General features: G+C 39.3%; 1 protein-coding gene across 2 annotated transcripts in view; it reads left to right on the forward strand.

The window, feature by feature from the left end:
* si:ch73-72b7.1 (netrin receptor UNC5C) overlaps nucleotides 1-20,352 on the forward strand; it is a 180,307-nt gene that overhangs the window by 67,842 nt on the left and 92,113 nt on the right. For both annotated transcript variants that reach the window (XM_040031617.1, XM_040031618.1), the window contains exon 2: nucleotides 17,754-17,990. In XM_040031617.1, coding sequence (XP_039887551.1) covers nucleotides 17,754-17,990 — 237 coding nt within the window. The remainder of the gene's footprint in view (nucleotides 1-17,753; nucleotides 17,991-20,352) is intronic.

Raw genomic sequence — 20,352 nt, forward strand, 5'->3', positions numbered from 1 at the left:
TCTATTCCAGACTCAGTCCACATAACAGCTCAGCTGATACCCTATAAAAGTGAAATTTAGACACGGTGCTTTTTTCATTGTTATTTATATTGTGGCACATTCATCGTGAACTTTTTCTGGATTTTGAACTGAGACATGTCCCCAAAATTTGACAACCACTTGGTTTTCGAACCCCGATCATGATATAGGATAAGGACCATGTGTATGTTTTTAATGATATGATGTGTGGAATTTTATTGTTCTTCTCGTAACCATGTTTCAAGAGACCTTGTGTTTTCAGCTGGTCAGAGAAGACTGATACGCAGAGCACATATACAGATACCCATGTGTGCACACATTCTGCACACTAATTATCATATATAATATGGTCATTATCATATTCCTAATTTCCACCGAAATGGTGAAAGACCACAAAAGGGACGTCAGGGACACAAAACAACATTCCATAGCAGGGTCATAAATCTCCTGTCCTTATTGCCCCCCACCACTCATTCCCTTTCCCAACACACACATACACAGAGCGGCCTGCACGCACACGTCTGTCAGATGTGCACTGCGGTAATTAGGTCTTTCAGGTTATGATAATGTTTGTACTATTTTCTGGTTCATCTCCTCACTGGTGCACAGAATGTCATTAATCACACCAGTCCAAATCACATGCTGAATCCAGAGCAGACTTCCAGTGTGTATATGAGTTTGTGCATGCCTCATTTGATAGTGTGTGTTTCTGTGTCTGTACTGACGGAGGTGTGATATATGACGAGACAGGGAAAGAGCCCAAAAACGTATAAGGGGGGTGAAAAATTGAGAAGTAATGAAGGCGTTTTAATAATGTGCAACAGACAGACTTCCGCCCAGCTCCGTCTTTAATCAGATTTTCTTTTCTCTTGCTGTTCTCCTCCTGTTTTACTTTCCTTTGCTCTCTCATTGTTTTGTTGGTACCTTACAGAGGATTTATACTTCTGTGTTAAATCTATGGTATAGGTACTTTATAACAAAAAAACCCGTCTGAAAAACTACGACGTAACCCATCGAACCCAAGTATCCTTGATGTGTCCTTGAGCAAAAGCCAAAATCCGACTCTGTCACCCTAGGAAGGCTCATCCCAGACTTGTCTACAGAGGCATGTGAAAATAGAGATTTCCCTCAAAGTGTCAAAGTAAAATTTCTTGAAATTTTTACCACAGTGCTAACTCTGGCTAACCCTTCATTATCACCCAAGACCAAAATCAGATATCATCATGGAATAAACCAGTTAAATCCCAAATCTCACATACATGCAAATACAGTAATACAAAGTGTTACTGATTAAATCTATTCACACTTTCTTAGTTTCTTAGTTTTAGTAGCACATCATGTAACTGGTTAGTCAGAGCAACCTTTCAAGCATAACACAAACACACACCGTTTTTATGTAGGATGAAGAGTGTTACATAAAACACCTTTTAAAGCCCCAAGGACTCAGAGACGCACAATAAAACTTCCAAATTTAAAAATGATATGTATATTTATCTGTCTGCACTTAGCTCCGTAAGTATTTTTTTACAGTAGTCTATTGTGTCTTTTCAATGACACAGTCAAGACAACTGAAGTGCATGCATTCAGCTTTACTTCAAGAGGTTGAACAAAAGTATTGGATTAACTGTTACTATTTATTGAAATCTCAGCATTTTTCACATTCATTACATAGTGTTGAGGATATTGTTCATCATACAAACAACATAATAGCAGTGCTCATTATTTTATTTTCTTGTTTAGTCTCTAGTGTACTCATTTGTATAAAGAATGGGGAGAGTAAAGCAGGAATACAGCAAGTATGTGTACAGAGATCAATAACCAAAGTGGAAACAAAACGAAAAGAGCATCTTCAAGGACACAAGATCACAACCGGTCACTTTTTTCTCTCTTTTGGTTCTCTAACATCGGATGGCTCTGCCACCTTTCGTTTCTTATTTTCATCCTCCTACTCCAACTTTCCTCCTTTGCTCTTTAGCTCTGTTAGCTTGCACCCCCACACATCACAAAGGCACAGTGCATACAAACTGATGACATGTAGACATGATGTTGCATGTTGTGAAATATGCCTGGTGTTTCAAAGGAAACATTAAAAAAAAACCCATTGATTTTCTGTGTATTCCTGTCGTGTGTGTGTGTGTGTGTGCGTGTGGTGTGTGAAAGAAAGAGAAGGAGAGGAGAGGTAAAGGAGGAATAAAATGAAATATCTTCTTGTTAAACTGACTTCAGACTGTGGCTGATAAAATGTCACCATATCTCTGCTTTCTACACAATGCACTGTGGCCTTGTGAGACACCTGTTATAACAAGAATGCATCTTTGTGGTTTTGCTTTTAAAAGTAATTAAACTGATACAAAATTACCCCCAAAAGGAAAATACAAACTAACAAATTCAGACTGAGTGTAGCAATTTGCTGTAATGTAAGGTAATGAAGGTCAATATTTGGTATTACCATGTTTATTCTTCACCACAGTCAGAACTCTTAGGCTTTCTTTTCATTTTTTTCTTTAAGCTGTCTTCAGGACTAGGTCTTTAGGCTTCTTGAATGACATTCAAAGCTCTTCTTTGGATGTTAGCTGCCTTTTGTTATGGTCTCTGTTAAGAACCCTACATTGCTTCAATAATGTTGATGCCCGGGCTCTGGGGAGGCCAATCCATGACTAATAATGTTCCATTGTGTGTGTTTTCTGTCCATATATGCTTTTACTACTGTAGCATACAAAGTACACGATGCACAAGGTGTTGGAAAACCAAATGATGTTTACTGGCAATTGTTCAAATACCTTTGCTTTGCACAGCTATTCAGCTGCCTCCTTCAGATTTACACACCACACAGGTCTCCCGTCAGCTCCCAGCATCCTACTAAAATAAGGAAGGCATGACCAGGTGATGGAGAACAGCGTTGTGAGTCAGCCTCCCCTGACACCACACCCTGAGCCCACTGCTCCACCACTCCCCTGCAACTGAGCCACAAATCACAACGCCGCCACAGCTGCACTGAGAGTGTGTTTCATGCTGAAAACTGAAGTAGATGCCATTCAGATGCTTTTCAGATGATCAAAATCTGCCTGTGCATTTCTATATTCATAATTCCATCAACTTCCATCAAATGCAGCCTTAAACCATGACAGGGCCTCCACTGTGTTTTAGAGATGGTAGCAGAAGACACACTGCTGCTTCTCTCCTGATCCCTTCTCTACATACCGACGGTGATTTGAACCACAAATTTACGTTTGGATTCATCACTCCACAAGACCTCCTGTCACTAATTTTCAGTCCGGGTCTTGTGTCATTTATACTACACACCTCAGCCTCTTCTTGTTGATTCCTTTCCTGTCAAGAATGGCTTCTTGACAGCCATTCATCCACTGAGACCAGGCTTCTGCAGAGAGTAGATGGCTCAACTGAGAGGTTGATCTTGCCTTAAAGAAGAAACCCTTCAAGAAACCTTTTGCTGCATTTGTGTCCTGATAACGCAGAAAAGCATTTTAGGCTAAAATACTGTTCCAAAGCTTTAGGGGAACTTAATTATGATATACACCTTTGAACATGCACACTGTCAAAACAGCAATAATAAAAGTCCAAAGCATTTCTGCACATTTGATGGATTAATATTTGTTTGACAGCACACCATATAGCAGCATATAGTTTTCACCTGCCAGCTCTCTGAAAACATTAGTATTGGCTCACTCAGCTGTAGTTCATTACCTTTGAGCTTACAAGGCTGAAACACTTAAAACCCATTCATCAGCTTTCTGACAGGGCAAACTGCTGCAAACAGATTCAGTCATGCATTGAATCCTCTCCGTTAGCCCCGCACAACATTTCAACTTCTGACCTCAACGTCCACCTGCACAGAGGCTCTTTCATCATACAACACATCTTCTTTATGACTCACTTACTCGCCTGCTTTCTCTCCCATGCACACATTGCATGTGTGCGTGGGCGCACGCATATACACGCACAAGCACAAGCACAAAAAATGTACCAACAGTTGAAAGCTTTATCCCCTTTGGCCTTTTGACCCCAGTTAACTAACTAACCTCTTGTTATTTCCCCTGTTCATTTCACCTCTTTGTGTGGGGCCTCGTTTAAGAGGCCCACTCATGCAGTGCTCATAGCCCCCGGGCAACTTCAGCTTTCAGTCTATCAACATATCTATCTTTCTAGTAGATCGATTCACATAAATAGAGTGACTCGGTCACTTGTTCACTTGAAGATTTGAACTTCTAACCCTTGCCTTGCTTAGGCATGACCAGTGTCTTGGAACTAGTATTTCAGGTGCTCTTTGTACGACTGCTTTTGATGCTAATGTGAAGCAGAAACAGAAGGTGCTGAAGCAACAAGCAGAGCACTTAGCATTTTTCCATTTTGACCTTGGTCTTGCTGTTTACATGCAGATGTGTTATGTATAATAAAATCAGCATATGCAGAAGTTGGCAGAAGCAGTATCAAAACAGCACAGACCATATCCTCTAATACAAAATGTTCCAGAATAATATGTCATTGCTCTTGTCTTGGGCCTCTGTGATATCTTAATAAAATGTATTCTACTGTTTCCACGTTTGAACTCTTAATCTTCTTACTTATATGTGGCCGTGTGTTGTAATTACAGAGCATCCTTTAACACCACGACTGGACTGGAAGTTCCGAAAGTGGTCAAGTAATAGTTAATGATGCATACAGGCAATTCCTTCCATTCCATATGAACTGAATATGAACCTTATACTTTCCTGTGTAACGCTGTCATGCATTTTCTAACCAGCAAATTTGTGAATACATAATTAACCGCAGAGTGACTCTGTGTTTAATGGAATTAAATTATGTTTTGAAATGGAAATGAACGTTAAAATTGAATCACCTGTGGCATAAAACCCACAAACCTTTACCCATGTTTCCACACAGCCATTTTCCTAATGTTCAGTCCCCTATTAAAACCCTTTCCTTAAAATCCTACTTTAATAGTATTTTGATTGACAATCGTTTAATTGGTTTATCTGCAATAAGTGAAATAAACCTTTTGCCAGATTAATATTATCTTTTGATCTGCGCCATACTAGCAGGAAATCACAAAGGATAATCTGCTTAAGAATAGTGTATGAGCTAGAATGCACAATCTTTCTGAGAATTTAGACAGTAAATACACAGAGCCATGAAGCTTTAACTTTTCTTCGTCTTGAAGATGATGTGCTGACTCGTGACACTCTTCTGCTGCCTTAAGCTCTTAGAAAAGGGCGAAGAAAAGAAATATTTCAGTATAAAGTAAAGATATCTTTTCAAGGTAGGAAGACTTTACTGGCAGAAGGTACTTTTTATTCCACTTGCCCCTTTTAAAACATTTTGTAGTTTTACTGCCTGCTGCCATTTGAGCTTGTGAAGTTTCTCACAGCTTTGAACTGTATACCCATGCCTTCAGTCTTCACTATTTCTGTGCGCACCAGCATGGGTTACGTCTGGGCCACATGTCAGAATGGTTAGCAATCAAGTGCTTCTCAACAAACTGATGACACAACAGAGCAACTCTGGCATTCCTATAGCCAGCACCATCTAAGCACCAAGCCACTGTTGGGTGAAATGCTCCATGTTTATTCTCACCAGTAGTATTTTTAACACCAATGACAGAAAGAGGGCATGATGGAGTTAGTAAAAATGAATTTTTAATGCTTTTAGTACTTGTCATGACTGTGTGAAGGTAGGCAGGAATGGTGGACCCAAGAGCTGGACTCGTGGAGGCAAAGTTAACTCGAAATAAACGGCTTGTGGGTTTGCAGACAGAACCAAAAACTAGCTAAACTGGGAAAGCAAAACTAACAGGCAGGCAAGTTGGCAAACAGAACACACAGTGAAGAATGAGGGATGACACAACGACGAGCGGGGGAAGACGCAGACACTAAATACAAGAGGTGAACAAGACGAGACAGGGAGAGCACAAAACTGAACACACTGACATAAGACACAGACCTTCAAAGTAAAACAGGAAATGCACAGACTGGATTCAGAGACACGGTACAGACGGAGAACAGAGGGAACACATGGGCGGACACTAAAAAGAGGGAGCACAGAACCCTAAAAAGTATAAACACAACATCAGAATAAACTGGTACACAAGATTATCATCATAATAATAATAAACTCAAAACGCTGGGTCAAGCGACCCAGGACCACGACAGTACTAGTAAACACAGAGATCTTTTGTTGAGTCATGTATGTTGTGTGGCACACGGTAAATCTTATTCATCCATCCATGATATAATCATCATATCATCTATTAGTGGGTGGGCTATATTAGGAAGCAAGTGAACATTTGGTCCTCAGAGTTGTGTTTATATCATGCGGATAGCTTACCTCTGAAACCCCCAGCACCAGGATGCATGGTGGGAAGAAAGCATCCAGCAGAGGAAACACGATGCTTTTACCAATACAATGAAGCCATTGTTTTCTTTTACACTGAAATGGTTATTAATAGCTTATTTCATTGTAACATTCAACAAATCTTAGTAGTATTTACAGTATGTTCTAGCTCTGACCTTGCCCCAGATATGTCAATTACTTCAGGTCTCTCAGCTCAGAACTAGATGTCTAGAGTATATGTCTTTTTATAGGTTTCATTCAGGCCCACTATGATTTTTCTTTTCCTTCTGGTCGCTTGAATTTATCTGCGATTCAGCCTTGTATGGGCTGGCAATGTTCTTCGCCCCAGGGGCTGATGAAACCCATTCAAAAACCCATTGTGTAATTTTAAAAGTCTTCGGATTTCACCAAAATAGAGCTGAAAATAGAATAAGCCTGTTTCTTTCCTGCTCCTCCTCCAGTTTTCTCCATCTCGCTCACACAACACGCTCACAGAGGCTTACTGTTTAGATGCCCGTGCTTGTGTGCTGTAACCATTGCTTTACTTCCAATAAGCTCAAGTAAACCTTGATCCAGAAAGTAGTGCTGTACGAAATAAAAGGTAATTAGGACACTTCGTAATCTTTTCTTCCTCATCTTGCTCTCACCATAATGGAACAAAATTCCTTGGCGCTTTTTATGGCACATTAGTAATCCTGCCATTTATTTTTATAGCTATAAGGTGTGAGCTCTAACCCAAAGATGTTGCTTTCAAAGAAACCTTAATTTGATGCATTTTAAAACAGTGTAAACAATCCCAGACAAAAAGAAAAAATACAAATCAAAGACAATTTAAAAAAAAGATTAAACCTAAAGGAGAGGAAAAACTAATGAGAAGGATAACAAATAGGGAAAAAGTGTTGATGAAGAAATAGCTTTACCATCTTTAGTCAGGCCAGTGACCTAGTTTAAAAGTCAGAGAAGGTGTATGCATTACTGAGCTAAAATAGAGACGAGAGAAACTGTTGTTTACTGTGTGTGCATGACAAAAGAAAGCAAGAGCGAAAAGTATGGTCAGTAATGTCTCTGTAATAGGGTCAGATACAGGAGTCCATTATGAAACCCCCTGGAGGCTCTATTTATAGTGACCAAACCGGGGGGGAGGGTAGGTAGGATATATAGAGTAAGAGAGGTTGTGAAAAATGTGGAGAGTTTGAGATGAAGTGGTAACGGAGAAAGAGAAGAATGAGCGAAGGAGGATGGAAGGAGGTGGTGTGTGGAAAGATGCCAGAGAGCAAAGCAAGGAGATGAAGCATTGGGGAAGTGTGTGTGTAGATGGATAAAGGCGTGAAATGGGGATTGAAGATGAGAGCAGGAAGTGCGGAAATATGCCAGAAAGAAAAAGGAAAGGATGGAGGGAAGATTGAGAAGGAGGAGAGAGACACAGCGGGTGGGGGGGGGGGAGACGAGCGATTGTGGCTAGGCGTGAGAGAGACCAAGTGTTGAAGTTGGGAGAGAGATGAGGGCGGCAGAGAGAGAGAAAAGGGATAAGAAGGGAAGAGAGAAGTGGTGAGCCTGCAGATGGTGAAAGGCATGAGCAGTGAAATGTCGGATCCAATTTTATCTACAGCTCTGAATAAGATCACCAAAATATGGGGAAATCTTCAAATGAAATAAGCCTGTAAGCTGTTTTTATCATTTGATTTTATTATTCCTGTGTGTTTGTGTCTGTGTGTATGTTTGCGTGTGTGTGTGTATGTTTGTGTGTGTGAACATATTGTGCTGCTTTGTCCTCAATAAATCTTCAAAACTGGGAAAAGCATTGAGTTTTAATTCCTTTTTAAGGCAAATGAGTAGAGCAGTATGAAGCAATTTGGATAAGGAGACAGGATGGAAGACACGGAAACACTAATGCATCTGAAGAACAGAAAGAAAAGAGTGGGGAGAAAAAAGAGTATAAAAAAGCCACAAGGCACAGGAGATCGGGTCCCGCACAAAGTGGCTGGGTGGGTAGAGTACTGTGTGAAATGTGCCTCTGGGGAACTGACCTAAGAAAGACGGATGGCTAAATCTATGTCATTACTCCACTGCAAAAGGAGAACGAGGCTGCAAGCAATAAGAAGAAAAGAAGGGTAAGGTATGCATTATATGTGAATATGCATAGGTTGTCTAAGGAAACCAGGGAAGACATCACAAACCGAGATGAAAAGGAAGAGAGAGACTCAAACAGATAGGAGGAGGGGAAAAAATCATAAAGACACATAAGCCTGCACGGAAAGATTCTGACAGGTGGAAAATTATGCAAGTGCACATGATGAACAGAGTGAAACCCATTTGGAGAATGAGATGTTGATCATACAGCCCAGACATGCACACCACCAGTTGGCCATTCTATTAGTTGTCTGCCTCACAGAAAAAACATTACCCTATCTCCCTGAAAATAGAAGTCCTTCCCCAGCCAGTGTTTTGATATTCTAATGCACTGCCCTGTGCTGGCTGCTTGTATTAATAGCGATACTGAGCTGTGATAGTATAACATGAATGAAAGCAAAGCCTCGGTTTTCCCTCAGGCCTGGGATAAGGGAGACAGAATCCATCTGGAAGATAACATTACACAGCAACTCACACAAGTTTGTACCCCCACAAGCTTACATAAGACTATGCATATAAATGAGGTATTCCGTCTGCATGTGGCTGTCTGTGATGTGAGTACAGTTGAGCCTGTGCGTAATGCCAAATTAAAGTTGTGCATTACAGAGCTGATAACTGTCCATGATTGTGAAATTACTATAATTATTCTTCTTCTGACTGTCCATGTGCTTCCCTGTTTCTCCTTGTGCACTGCTCTGTTTTTTTCTGCTTAAACGTTTGGTTTCTTACTACAGTATTACTGCATTATTCAATTTCTGAGAGACCCTGTGATTAATCAGTTTTGCAAATTACTCTTTTGGTGATTTGTAAGCTCCAGTTCTTTACACTTTGCCAGAAAACAGCATCATATTGTGAATCTGGGCAAAACAGATATATGTGAGAAAATATAAATGAAAATGATGTGTTGGTTGCATGACATCCATAGCTAGAGAGGAGGAGTAGAGAGATGAGAGACTTGCAGAAAATGGCCTGTCCTTACTGGTTCTCACACCTGACCTAGATCAGAAAGAAGACTCACATTATGGCCAAAGACTCGAACAGGTCTCCTCGCCATGATCGTGTCAGCTGATAGTGTGCTTTCAGGAGTCACAAAGATGTACACAAAAAAACTACAACCAAAGCCTCATTGCTTGTTACCTACCTAGAAAGAGGAGAATTGGATGTAAGCACCCTCTACAGACCAGCCTGTGCTGTCCACTGAGGTGTATCAGTACACCTAAGCTGACTTGCACTGCAGAAACTGGAGATAAGCCCTGGCTTATGAGATATTTAAAGAGAAATGAGGCGTGCTTGATCTCAGTTTCTTCATATGTGGCAGAATACTCTATACTTTCCCCATTTTTTTTCTTTTTGCCCCTCCATGGCTGAGCCAGATTACTTTACAGGAAATAGCTGAAGACGTGATCAGTAGAGAAATGGAATGACAGCCACAAAGTAAAGGAAAGGCAATAATGTGAGAACAAAAGATGCACCATGATAAGAAAAGTAACACCCAAGTCGTGTGAAGTATATTTCTGTGTGTGTCTCATGTACATGTAATGCTTGGCAAAGACAGCTATATATATAAAAAAAAAATGGATGCAGAATTTTTTCACACTGCCTACCTGCAAACACCCACGCATCAGCTGCTCCTGTGCGGCATGTGTCCCTGTTTAAAATGCGCCTGTGCCCAATTTTATATATGTGTGATGTATGTCCAACTGTGACTGTGCGAGTCATTTTCTCAATGTGACTTTTTACCAAACATGACTCAGCCGACACCTGAGGTGATTTCTATATCTCTATGTTATTTTCCCTTTCGTTACCTCCCTTCTTGTATTAATCACTTTGCTTTCATCTTAAATTTTTTGACCTCAATATAGCAGTGGTATCAGCGATCTTTGCAGTTTAAATTTGCTTTGGGATGAAAGCTTCTGTTGACTTTTCATTTTATTAAATTGTTGAAGAAACTGATCTTATTGAATTTTTTTTAAATATTTGGCGAAGTATCCTGGCAAGTAATTTGTATGCTAAATTGGAATTTGTTCTAAAAACTGGTAAAAAAGTCAGGTCTGAAAAGTTGGCAGGCACACCCTGTGTGAATGTGACTTTCATGGTCAAATTCCTTCAGTGGTTGTTGGCATATGTAAGTCAAATGATAGCTAACCAACCCTATAGTTATTGTACTAGTGCCGCAGATGACTGAAATAAACTGTATTAAATAAATGCTAACTGAACAATTTAGAGCATTTAGTATCTGCTTTTATTCATACTTCTTTAAATGTGCAAGCACAGTATAATAACATTCATCTCAACACTCACCTTATCCACATAAATACAGATGCAAACACAAATGCATGCACATGTATGACTGCATATTAGCACATATTGCAGCATGTGCATTGATTTTTAAAATGCACATGCTGCAATATGTGCTTACTATTCTCCGAACTGATTACTAATAATATGGAACTAAATAAAATGAACATGATCTGTTTGTGGAGATTTGGAGTCAAGTATGTGAGTTTGCATCTGGAGCTGTAAAATAGATATTTAAGCTGTGAATTTTGTAGACTGTGTGAAGGTGTGCATGTGCTTTTAACGCAGAGTGACACTTCTAACAAAGGAAAACATCAGAAAGTTAAAAAAGCGTATTGCATAAGTTATTGACAAAAAGCATTTAGCTCCTTCATGTTTTTAAATTTTTTTTTTGTTTTCCATTGCTAACTTGAATGAATTCTTCAGACCGCGTAGGCTCTATTACAGTATATGCTATAGGTTTCAACAAAAAGGCTGCAGGATACGTTAGATTTATACCTTTTTTAATCCTTCAGACAGGGGCTCTCTTTTTGGGTCTCTCAAATGAGGCAAGTTGTAGTCTGACTTGAGTCAGCCCTCTTCAGGCAGAACTGTAAATCTAGTTCCAGGCTTAGCTGGGGCCTTACATGTCATACACTAAAAGCTGGAGGACGCCAGCCAGCTGTCACTGTCTGCTCCATTCCTAAACAGTCTAACATTCACCTATCCCCTGCCTTTATGCATCACCTGGCATGGCTCTTGGCTATAACAAAAAGTGTCTTGTGTATATTATATCCATCAGGTAGACATGATTCATCAACCAGTCTCGCGGCACTTTTTGCCACACAAAATAACACAGTAGGTTTTTTTTTCTTGTTTGAGATTCCATGTAAAACTGCAACCAGCAATCAAGAGTCCTCATACTAATAATGATATAATCCTGTGTGTTTTCACGGATTTACACTGGTATATACTTCTCCTAAAGTTTATAATTAAAATATAGTTATGTTTAATTGAACAAAGTTAATAGAATGCTGATGTGTCTACCCATAATTTACATAATCTTTCTGCTTGGAGAGTTCAGACTGAGGATAAAATTAAGTTTCAAACAGATGCAGAAAAAAATGTGAGATCACTTACTGCGTTGTTTAAAAAGCAATGGGACATTCATGTCAAGTAGTTCAACAAACTTAGTCACTTGATCCCCTTTTTATAACAGATTTTTCTGTAAGAACAGCTCACACTGTTACACTTGCACACAGGTAGTGTTGTTTTATCATGACATTTGTGAACCACCATAGCTTTTCTGGTATTTGGTCATTCTGCCTCTCACGAGAACCACTTACAATCTGAAAATAACTCTCACAAATGTGATTAAAAAAATCTAAAATACTTGACATTCAAAAGATAATATGTCAAGATTTTAACTGTGTGATTCCTAGAATACCATGACTACTTTTTCAATGTTGTGTCCACTAGTAAAGGCATCGTGAATAGCCTTTACCCATCAGACTGTGTAAGGAGTGCTTCGGTTTGTGAGTAAAAACAGGTTTTGAACACCAAGCTTTTTGTTTGTTTTGTTTTTTTAAAGGAAGCTAGAATGAAAATCTGTCTTAATGACACTTTTTAACAAAAGATGAAATTAGCTGGAGAAACATACCCTACTATAATAACAATATACAGTATATAAATCTTTAATAATGGTTTTATAAATAATGAAATTGCTCTGTTATTCTGCTCAGTTGTCCTGGCTTACAGGTATACCTTCAGGCAAAAGTGGGTAAATGGATCCTTACCCACACATATAGCTATTTCAAAGCATGAATAATTTAACAGGGGATGGGTAAACACTTAAGAAATTTGAGTACTGAATACGCAGTGGGAGATTGAAAAGAAAAAAAAAATTCAAAAGAGAATATTAAAATCTGTCTGCAATGACAGCAAATCCTGAAAGCAGCTGAATGAGAGAAAGAGAAGGAAGACAACAGGAAATCAGAAATGCTCAACTGCTGCTCTATAGACATGGCTGATATTATTATGTTCTTTAGAGCAGCGGTCCCCAACCTTTTTTGCGCCACAGACTGGTTTATGCCTGACAATATTTTCATGGACCGGCCATTAAGGTGTTGCGGATAAATACAACAAAATAAAACTAGTACCGGTACCGAAAAAAGAAGATTTATTCATAACACACGTGAAAAGACCCAGGAAACCAAGTTAACAATAAAAACGATAACAAAATAACGCTGAAAACCGATAAAAACTCTGAAAACCATACATTTCACACCTAAGCCTCAACTGTCGCGGCCCGGTATCAAATGACTCACGGACCGGTACCGGTCCGAGGCCCGGGGGTTGGGGACCGCTGCTTTAGAGTACTGTCTATCTGTGCATGTGAGTGCGCGCGAGCTTGCATGAACAGATGGTTTGGGCGAGTTTGGTTGGATGTTTGTGGACCTGCTGTTTGTCTTTTTGTTTTGCGTGTGTGTGTGTGTGTGTGTGTGTGTGTGTGTGTGTGTGTGTGTGTGTGTGAGAGAGAGAGAGAGAGCGAGCAAGAGAGAGAATGGTTGACATCATATATCCAATTCCACGGCAATGATACATTAGCCCTCTGCTGGGCCATCATCTCTCAGTCTTCTCAGTTTTCATCTTTCTCTTCACCTCCCTATACTCCCTGAATCACCACCCTAAACCTTTCAAGATTCAAATAGGTCATTTTAAGTTGAATCTGTTAAAGTGTAAAGGATGTGTTTTTGTCCATATGTGTGTGCAGGAAAGAACGAGTGTAAGTAATGGGAAAATTGTATTTGTTGTGTTCGTAAAACAATGTGTGTTTGTGAGAGACACAACCAGAGAGGAAGAGTGAGAGCTAGAGAACAGAGAAATATGGGAATCCTTCGGTGCATAAAAACACTTTTGCACCTTTACGTTTGTGCGAGTGTGTGCATTTTCCTTTGTTTTTGTATGTGTGAGTTGTGTAATTTGGCTGTAAAGATATGGATTGTTTTAGGTTTGTTTGGTTGTCTGTGGTTGTGTGTATGCTGTCAATAGTGGTTGGATTAGGGGTAAAGGGGTGGGGGTGGGTGGCTACCATTTTATGTCTATTTACGGTGTGTGTGTGTGTGTGTGTGTGTGTGTGTGTGTGTGTGTGTGTGTGTGTGTGTGTGAGTTAGAGCGTAGCCGTTTCTCAGAAAGTGAATGTTTTTGCAGCTGCTACAGATTGAAACTAACCGATAAGACATGAAGAAGTATGATTTCATGATTTCCACGGCTACTGCACTGATAGGCATCGCATGCTACTTGCAGCGCCAACAAAACAAGACCCAGGCACACATACATGCTCCTACTCATGAGGCATTTTGACCTTATATGGCACTAAGTTTGGCTTTGTTTGGCATTAGGTTGGAGGAATGAATGCATTTTTTTTGCACTCTCCAGCGTCAGCTTTTCAAATTGTTTACATATTTGTTTGTTACTCCTGTAACTAACAGGAAGATTTAAAAAGTATCAAATACTGCTCATATTGCACTTTTTCATGTAAAATTAACCTTGTTTTATGGAAACCATTCAAACCCAAAAATGTATTACTGATGCAAACCATTAAGTCATGCAAAGTCTGTGAGTAGCCTGTTGTTTTTACTGTACAAATATTATAGTATTTGTCTTGTCAACAGGGGGTTGCTGCATACCATGTTAAATTATTTCAGCATTGTTTGCTTTTTTTTTGCTCAATCTGTCAGTAACCTGTTGACTTCTATACTGATTCCAGTGGTCATAATATTGTCTGACGTTCAGAGATGATTAGTCGCCTCTGATGACATATGTTTTTAGCAGATTTACAGATATTTATTGGTTTGGTTTGTAGGTATTCTAAGGTGGGCTTCCCTACTGACTTCAAGGAGGGAATAAATGCGGTTTTAGCCAGTGGCACATATTTACAACATACTGTAAATCGAACCTGGACATTGTTCTGCTACAGCCATCCATTAGTGATGACAGCATTCAGGCAAGACGTTTATGAGCTGGGCTGTTAGGATCTTTAAGTCACCCTGTCAGGAGATCGGGGGGAGAGGGGTAGGTGGGTGTGTAAGGAGGTGGTGAAACAAGAAAGAGGGATAAGGTTTAGAAGAGGAAAACGGATGGAAAAGGCAAAAGCGATGCGCTGTGAGAGGAGACGAAGGCACAGGGAAGATGCAGAAGTGGAAGGAAACAGTAAGCATTTGGGAAACAAAGCTTTTATTCATAGAGATTTTTCCCCCCTCCATCCTTCCCATTTTCTCCATTCCACCAACACTCTTTTCTAGCTATCATGTTTCTTGTGCCAATCAATAATTTATAGCTGTCGCTCCAGAGCCATGAACCCCTTCAGCTCTCTGAATGACAGATGAGGGTGAGAATGATTATTGGGGCGAAGTGAAAAGCAGTAGGGGCGTAAAAGCAAAAGCAGGTTGATGAAGGGGAAAAAAGGAGCAAAAAATAGCTATACAGAGAAGGCGGTGCAGCAAGTGAGAAACTAACAGAGAAATGGCTGAATATGACACTGGATAAATAACCAAGTGTTGGAGAAAATTTCCCACAGATAATGAAATTATACAGTGAAAATGTCTACCAATTTCCATACTCTCAGAGAACTAATTACAGAACTAAGAGAGAAAATGTCAGCTTCGTGACATCAAAGTGGGGACGCTGCCTACTCATTTTCCCCCTATTTGTGTCTTGATGTTTTACCTAAGCTGCTTTTAGCTTCTAGCCCCACAGCACATTTCTATTCTCCAAGATAAGGGCCACAATTACACATGCGCACACATGGATATGGTTGAGGAATGGAAGATTGTGTATGCATGTGCATAAGCACATACACACATTTATGTGTCGTTTTTTTGGATGCCGCTTTTGTGTGTATTCACAGCACAGTTTATGTGCAATTGGAGAATTGAAAAATTTGGCCTGAAAAACCATGACGTTGTGTCAGTAGCGTTCTGTATTTAAATTTTCCGATGAGTCACAGATCTCCAGGTGAGGCAGTCACACACAGAGGCGCACACATACATACAGAGGTCTAGACAGTCCACAAGGTCCAAATGAAACTGGAAGGTGATGGAGTGGAGGAAACGTATACGTTAAAAACATTTGTTTGTGTGCGAGAGCGAGTGTGTGTGTTTGTATGAACTTTCGGAAAATAAGTGTATTGTGTCTGCCTCTGTGTGTGTATGTGTCTGTGAGAGAGAGAGAGAATGAGACCCTAGCTCTTCTCCCTCCCACCTGCTCTTGTAATCCTCTGTGTTTTGGCGACCTTGGCAACCTGGTGACAAAACATTCCAGGTGTCGCTTTGATTGAGGTCATGGGTGGGCGAGAAGTGAAAAGATGTTGGAGGTGAGGGAGCCGGATGGACTGAGAGGAGGATAAAGTTCCTGATGGCCTCGGGGTCAGCCATTCAGTTTATTCAGTCATTTCCTGCCTGTGTGTATATATTTTCCCTGCCCATTTCTTTATTTGCTCTTCTTCATGTTTTCCAAAAACATATAAAGGAAAAGTTGTAGATTTAAAATCTGAATAAAATGGATGGAGGTTATAATTATGTTATTGATAATTTGTTTTTTGTTTGTTTGTTTAGAAAATTTATGGTTTTGGCTCACTATTGTGTACATTGATTCATATTTTGTTTACATTTACTCTCAATCAGGGGTAAATATGGCTGCTGAAGGTGGGATATGGCAAGTCAAACTAAAGAGCATTATTAGCTTAAATTTAAACTTATGACTGACCCAATGTAATGGTGACACTAAAGGCTACACCAGTCCAATAAGGTCCATTACCTTAAACCTTACCACACTGTCTAGCGTGGTAATACATTCCCCTTTTTAAATCCATAACATATCACCATTTTGCTAATTTCTGGGCGATAAAGCCTCTGTGTCTTTGACTGACAGACAGAATCAGGCACACAACCTCTTCTGTACATCTGAAATTAAATGCCACTTTAAAAAAAAGTTTTTTATTGCTCATTTCTGTTGTGTACAACTGGCCAGATGCTGTGCCATGATCACAGCTTTATTGATATCTATAACATGAACACATTAAAGCAATGAGAAGGGAAAAAAGGAGTCATAAGTGTGACCATCTGCTTTAAGTGAGCAACTCCATGGCATTAACTGGTAGCAATACCGCACAAAAAAATATAAACTGACTTTATATTATAAAATCTTCACCTGAATATGATTTGGTTTCTGTAAATTGGAGATGCCAGTATGCTGCTCCAGATTATTCCACGCATTTTAAACCCTGGTGTTGACCCTACCTGTACAGGTTTGACTCTGCATGAGAGAGGTAGTGCTGTAAGTTACAGGCATGTAAATGTATATTTGATTAGTTTGTGATTTAAGATGGACAAATACTGCAGTTTTTTTTTTCTGACAGCAACTCACACTGCAAATCTTCATGGGTATTTCTCCAAATCCAGAACTTGTATGTGCTCCCACTGAAAATGAACAAAAGTCCCTGATTAGTCTTGTCAACTGGCAACCAATTTGTTGCTAAATTCAGGCTAAATCAGTGTACTTTGTCTGCTTGGCTTACTGCTGTGAGTAATCTCATAAAGGATAGCTCCAGTGACTAGCTCCCAAGTTTTTGTTGTATGCTTGTTCAGGAGCTTTACTCTTTTTGCCCTCTTTCAATCAGTTTTCCTTCATTGTACAGTCTTAATTTTATTAACTTATAAAGTTAAGACACATACAAAGCCAAGATCGTCTTTTTCTTATGGCTCTAATGGCTAACAGAGTGCTATAACTGGACTCCATAAGCAGGTGTACTGTATAATGATGAGGGGGGGAAAGCATAGTAGTTTGGATAAAACAGATATTACTGATGAAATCAAAGCAATTGAATGAATACAAGATTCACAGTTCCGGCTTCTCTCTTAAAACAGACTAATGAACAGGGGAAAAACATTTGAACACTTAAATTTTCCTTCTCTTTGCAGTGAGAGATGACGAAGATTTCCTGAGTCTGAGTGAGCTCCCAGAAACCTTCCCTTCTGACCCACCGGAACCCTTACCTCACTTCCTGTTTGAACCTGAGGAAGGCTACATTGTCAAGAATAAGCCCGTCAATCTCTACTGCAAAGCAACGCCTGCCACACAGATTTACTTCAAGTGCAACAGCGAGTGGGTCCATCAGAAAGACCACACTGTGGAGGAAAGGGTTGACGAAAACTCAGGTAAGCAAAAGCTAGCACACACATCTAAATAGAGATTTACTTGGACTTTAGCAGAAAGTGGCTGTAAGGCAACTGTCAAACTTTTTGAGAGAGATTTTTTTGGATGAAAAAACAAAACCCAACTGTACTTTTACGTCGAAACAGCTGGAAAATAAATTGCTTTTTAAAAAACAAACAAACTAGAAAATAGCAAAAATGCTCAACATATTTAGACTTATTAAAATCTAAGAATTATGTATTGGTGGAGGAGCTTTCTGGTGTATGTGTACGTTTTTGCAAAATCTGTTTCTAACTGGCTTGTAGTGACTAAGGTAGGCAAGGCATTATAAGTGTAGAATCTGTCCATCTTACTCCTGTAACCACAACATAGACTTCATAGAATACATAGTTAAAAATTTTCTGCCACTCTATTCATAGAAAAATTCATCTTCAATTAATTGTGATCTCTATGTTTTGTTTTGTTTTTTGTTTTTTTATTTAATTGTAAGTGTGTGAAAGTGTAGTTCATGTTTATAGTTATAAACGGTATCCTTCAAAATATGGGGCAAATGACATGTCTTTTGATTCAGTGATTCAGTTTTGGGGGTCATGACAATCCTTATAATGACAGGTGACAAAAATGTAATGTATTTAAATTAATTCATTTACTGATACCAAAGCAAAATAATAATAATTTTTAAACACTGTGAAAACAGAAAATGAGCTGTAAGCATGAAGCTTTGAACAAGAGGTGTATTTATCATTTACACATATATTTGACACAGTCTGCAGCAGATGTTACTTGCCATACATCATACAGAGGTTGTTTGTATTACATGTTATTTAAAATCAGACCGTTAAAATGGGCTTTTAACATGCCTACACTGCATAGTCAATTAAGTCCCCCTTTCCCTTTTGATTTATCTGGGCATTTGTCAGTGTCTGGCCCTGTTGATATTTTGCTCTTTGTGATGTGTCCAATTTTTTTGTCTCACTGGTACACTGGAAGCTCACAGGTTAAATCCATTATTCAGATGTTTTATTTGTCCAGAAAGGTAGGTCACATGTCAGATGTGTGTACACAGCTGTCCCACTGCCAGTGCTGTACTGCAATGTTCAGAGGACAGTTTAATGGGATCCACAACGATGTACTGGATCGCAGCCAAAGTTCCACACTTGTCGCTTGACAGCACATGGTATTACTCTGCAGGCTAGGTAATGATGAATCATGCTGTTGCTTTGGCAGGAATACAAAGATATACACAACCTGGTTTCTTAGACTTAAGGTTGACGTGAGCTCAGCTTATGGGTTTCCACCTGCTTGATAATAAGCTTCGGTCCCCAGAGCAAGCAAAACTGAAACACATGCTTGGCTGGAAAAAACAATTGGGTCAACAAACAGCAGCATAAATCAGAATTGTTATTTTGGCTTATGCATATCTCTCTCTCTCTCTCTCTCTCCATATATATATATATATATATGTATATATATATATATATATATTGTTGCAAAGAACATCCCGGAAGCAGAAATTGTGCTGTATGTATACGTTCTTTCTTTGATGTTCTAGTTGGTGTCTGCTTCAGTTCTTAACCAAATCAGACACAGAAACAAAGGTTCGTATGCATATAGTGTTAAATACTATTTTCATAGAAGGTAAATTAAAATAGTAGTAATTTCTCTTCAACTATAGCATCATATCCCCATTGTGTTGCTTGTATTTGATTTCTTAAACATACTTTAAAAAAATGTTTTCCCTTTTCATCTGTCTTACTGCTTTCTAATATTTGAGTACTAACTTTTTTGCTGAGAGCACAAACACAAAACAAAACTGTTAATAAGATGGTAAGTTGGCGTGCTGTCATCAGTTTTGTTTATTCATGAGTTTATGCTCACAGTCTTGCCCTCAGATCTTCCCTCTTTCTTTCCTCCTCTGTCTCTCAGTGCTCAGTACTGACTTCATGTGCAGCTGCTAGTCATTTATTAGTCTTCCATCAGCTGTTTGCTAGCTGCTGTGTTTTGAGTTATATGTTACTGAGAGGATTTTTCTGTTTAATTAATGAACCATGGCTTTAAACTGTCCTCTTGTCTAGTAATTTACACTTAGTTATTAACATAATTTCGATCACCCAGTCTAAGATAACCCCCCCACATACATCAAGTTCTTTTTATTATGTTTCTACAGTAGATTTGTAATTGTGTATAAAGCTCATTTTATATATTAATATCAAATATCATATTTCCAAGTTCTACTGTCTGTCCTGTCTGTTGAAATTGTCCTCTCTTCCTCCCCTCACATCCAACCTGTCGACCAGATGGTAGCCCCTCCCTCAGCCTGGCTCTGTCAGAGGTTTCTTCCTGTTAAAAGCGAGTTTTTCCTTC

Source organism: Simochromis diagramma, unplaced genomic scaffold, assembly GCF_900408965.1.
Source record: "Simochromis diagramma unplaced genomic scaffold, fSimDia1.1 OVJJ01000284.1, whole genome shotgun sequence".
In the NCBI taxonomy this organism is placed as follows: domain Eukaryota; kingdom Metazoa; phylum Chordata; class Actinopteri; order Cichliformes; family Cichlidae; genus Simochromis; species Simochromis diagramma.